This window comes from Oncorhynchus mykiss, chromosome 17 (assembly GCF_013265735.2).
Source record: "Oncorhynchus mykiss isolate Arlee chromosome 17, USDA_OmykA_1.1, whole genome shotgun sequence".
Lineage (NCBI taxonomy): Eukaryota > Metazoa > Chordata > Actinopteri > Salmoniformes > Salmonidae > Oncorhynchus > Oncorhynchus mykiss.
This window is the reverse complement of record NC_048581.1, coordinates 4,932,503-4,936,699: the sequence shown is the minus strand read 5'-3', so window position 1 is coordinate 4,936,699 and position 4,197 is coordinate 4,932,503. Positions and strand designations below refer to the sequence as shown.

The window sequence follows — 4,197 nt, the reverse complement described above, 5'->3', positions numbered from 1 at the left end:
GGAGAATAAATATCCCTGCTTCGCATTCACCTCTCACACAGTCTCGCTCTAATCTCTTTATTGCGTGTGTGTGTCGTGAACAATATTTGCCGGAGCAACAATAGTTGAATCGGCGGTTCGGCTTTCAAAATAAACGTTTCCCATTGAATCTGATGCAAACGGATACAAATGGAATCATGCTACATTTGGACGAGATAATTTGAAAACAAGGTTGGAATATTGTAATATAAATTCAACAAAAAAAAAAAAAATTAGTTAATTTGACACCAAATAAAATATGTTAAAATGGCACTGTGTATGTATAGTTTTTTGGACTGCAACATAACGTCAATGTACAGCCTTATGGGTCTGTGGTTCATGACATGAGGTACCAGCCTACTCATTGACACCCACAGATTACAATTCTAAAGAGTTTACACAAATATTGGCAGGACTTTAACTGTGGGAAATCACCTCACAATTCAGCCTATAGTGCCTGTTGAACATTCATATTGCAATGTACAGGGCACCCGAGTGGCACAGCGGTCTGAATTGTGAGGTGATTTCCCACAGTTAGTCCCGCAATAAGAGCTACGATGCTAATATTTGTGTAAACTCTTCAGAATTGTACTCTGTCACTACAGTCCCTGAAACGAATGCAGGCTGTATCACATCCGAATGTGATTGGGAGTCTCATAGGGTGGCGCACAATTGGCCCAGCGTCATCCGGGTTTGGCTGGGGTAGGGCGTCATTGTAAATAAGAATTTGTTCTTAACTGACTTGCCTAGTTTAATAAAGGTTAAATGTTATTATTTTGTTTAATGAACTTATGGAATTGTGAGGTGATTTCCCACAGGTAAAGTCCTGCAATAAGAGCTAAGACACCAATATTTGCGTAATCTCTTCACATTTCATGGACCCAAGATCCAGAGGTAACGCTGTACAGTGCAATAGAAGTCTGTCTCAATGCAATTCTAATACAGCCACAGTGGGACTTCAACTATGTTTGTGTGTCAAATTAACTACTCATTGTCTTTTGTTTAATTCATATAACAACATTCTAACCCTGTTTAGCAATATCTAATCCAAATATGGCATTATTCCACCATTTTTATCCGTTTGCATCAGTTTCAGCATGGGACCTTTATTTTGAAGTCGAACCGCAAATTCCATTGTTGCTCATCCTTATTCTAGCTAGCATCACACAGGTGCTTTTCCGACGGGATACAATACTCGCTTGTAACAAACAGAGAACGGAGAAGAGCAACGGTCGTTAGTCGAGATCTGCCGCGTCACAGAAGAACCACACTAGAACTTGAACAGAAAAAACAACTCAAAACCTGTCAGACCATCGGAGAAGTGAACTCGAACGAACCTGAGAGGAAACGGAGCCTTGGTTTTCAGAAGCAGCAGGGAGCCGAACCGGAGGAAAGATGATGAGTTTTCTACCATACTTCTCCGCTGAGACCTGGACCCTCCTGGCCCTCCTCATCACCCTCATTGTAGTGTAAGGACTTACATCAAATCAAATGTTATTTGTCACATTTATCGTAGTTAAAAGGTGTAGACTAACAGTGAAATGCTTAGTTAGGGGTAATTTTCCAACAATGCAAGATATGATATATATATTGTATAATTCTCAAGAACAAACTGATAGTTAACGTGTGTTTGCGTGTGTGCGTACGCGCGTGTGTGTGTGTACAGGTACGGGTACTGGCCCTATGGTGTATTCACTAAGATGGGTATCCCTGGTCCCAAACCCCTACCTTACTTTGGCACAATGTTGGAGTATAAAAAGGTTAGTACCCATTCAGAATAAATATCTCTCTCATATTTTAAACAACAGTGTTATTTCCCCCCATGTAAAAAAATGCATTGAGAAGGAAAAAGAGGACTAGCCGGTTGTTTTAACAATAGATAAATGAAAGGTAATATGAGATTTGATCAGTCTAGAAGTTGTGTTCCTTGACCCTGGGGTCCATAGAAAATAACAAACCCTCCTCAACTCTCACCTGTTTCAGGTGTGTTCTCTGTTCAGGTGTCAGACACACCTACATGACCTCCTAGGGCATGAATCAGCTGTTTCTTCTCTCTCTCGCTCTCTCTATATCTCTCTCTCTCTCTCTCTCTCTCTCTCTCTCTCTCTCTCTCTCTTTCTCTCTGCAGGGCTTCACTAACTTTGACACAGAGTGCTTTCAGAAGTACGGGAGAATCTGGGGGTGAGTTCAGTCGGCTGTACCGTACTAGGATGACTCACAGCTGTACTATGCTCTTTCCTTTCAATTCATCACCTTCATCACCTCCTTTCAATTCATTCAGTTACTAGTTTTACCTGTCCAACATTACCCCAAACTCAGTAACGTAATCTGATTACATTCAGTTACTAATTTTACCTGTCCAACATTATCCCAAACTCAGTAACGTAATCTGATTACATTCAGTTACTAGTTTTACCTGTCCAACATTACCCCAAACTCAGTAACGTAATCTGATTACATTCAGTTACTAGTTTTACCTGTCCAACATTACCCCAAACTCAGTAACGTAATCTGATTACATTCAGGTACTAGTTTACCTGTCCAACATTACCCCAAACTCAGTAACTTAATCTGATTACATTCAGTTACTAGTTTACCTGTCCAACATTACCCCAAACTCAGTAACGTAATCTGATTACATTCAGTTACTAGTTTACCTGTCCAACGTTACCCCAAACTCAGTAACGTAATCTGATTACATTCAGTTACTAGTTTTACCTGTCCAACATTACCCCAAACTCAGTAACGTAATCTGATTACATTCAGTTACTAGTTTACCTGTCCAACATTACCCCAAACTCAGTACCGTAATCTGATTACATTCAGTTACTGGTTTACCTGTCCAACATTACCCCAAACTCAGTAACGTAATCTGATTACATTCAGTTACTAGTTTTACCTGTCCAACATTACCCCAAACACAGTACCGTAATCTGATTACATTCAGTTACTAGTTTACCTGTCCAACATTACCCCAAACTCAGTAACGTAATCTGATTACATTCAGTTACTAGTTTTACCTGTCCAACATTACCCCAAACTCAGTAACGTAATCTGATTACATTCAGTTACTAGTTTACCTGTCCAACATTACCCCAAACTCAGTAACGTAATCTGATTACATTCAGTTACTAGTTTTACCTGTCCAACATTACCCCAAACTCAGTAACGTAATCTGATTACATTCAGTTACTAGTTTTACCTGTCCAACATTACCCCCAAACTCAGTAACGTAATCACGGTTGTCATGGTGACTGGTACCAGACTGTGTCTCTTCTCCTCCAATAGGATCCCTGATAACGATAACATATCCTGACGAAACAGGAACATAAACATTATAATTTCCCCTCTTTCCCTCAGTGACTGGAATATGTATATTTCATAGGGTCAAGAACCAATCAGAACCCAACACTAATATATATATAATAATATGATTTAACAAGAACCAATCAGAACCCAACACTACTATATATATAATAATATGATTTAACAAGAACCAATCAGAACCCAACACTACTATATATATAATAATATGATTTAACAAGAACCAATCAGAACCCAACACTAATATATATATAATAATATGATTTAACAAGAACCAATCAGAACCCAACACTAATATATATAATAATAATATGATTTAACAAGAACCAATCAGAACCCAACACTACTATATATATAATAATATGATTTAACAAGAACCAATCAGAACCCAACACTAATATATATATAATAATATGATTTAACAAGAACCAATCAGAACCCAACACTAATATATATATAATAATATGATTTAACAAGAACCAATCAGAACCCAACACTAATATATATATAATAATATGATTTAACAAGAACCAATCAGAACCCAACACTAATATATATATATAATAATATGATTTAACAAGAACCAATCAGAACCCAACACTACTATATATATAATAATATGATTTAACAAGAACCAATCAGAACCCAACACTAATATATATATAATAATATGATTTAACAAGAACCAATCAGAACCCAACACTACTATATATATAATAATATGATTTAACAAGAACCAATCAGAACCCAACACTACTATATATATAATAATATGATTTAACAAGAACCAATCAGAACCCAACACTAATATATATATAATAATATGATTTAACAAGAACCAATCAGAACCCAACA

General features: G+C 37.1%; 1 protein-coding gene across 1 annotated transcript in view; it reads left to right on the top strand.

The window, feature by feature from the left end:
- The first annotated feature begins 1,213 nt into the window (after nt 1-1,213).
- The window catches only part of LOC110514797 (cytochrome P450 3A27-like), a 23,837-nt gene continuing 20,853 nt past the window's right edge, over nt 1,214-4,197 (top strand). Inside the window, exons 1-3 of the mRNA XM_036948688.1 lie at nt 1,214-1,487; nt 1,685-1,778; nt 2,147-2,199. Of these exons, the coding sequence (XP_036804583.1) occupies nt 1,414-1,487; nt 1,685-1,778; nt 2,147-2,199 (221 nt within the window). The 5' untranslated portion in view covers nt 1,214-1,413. The remainder of the gene's footprint in view (nt 1,488-1,684; nt 1,779-2,146; nt 2,200-4,197) is intronic.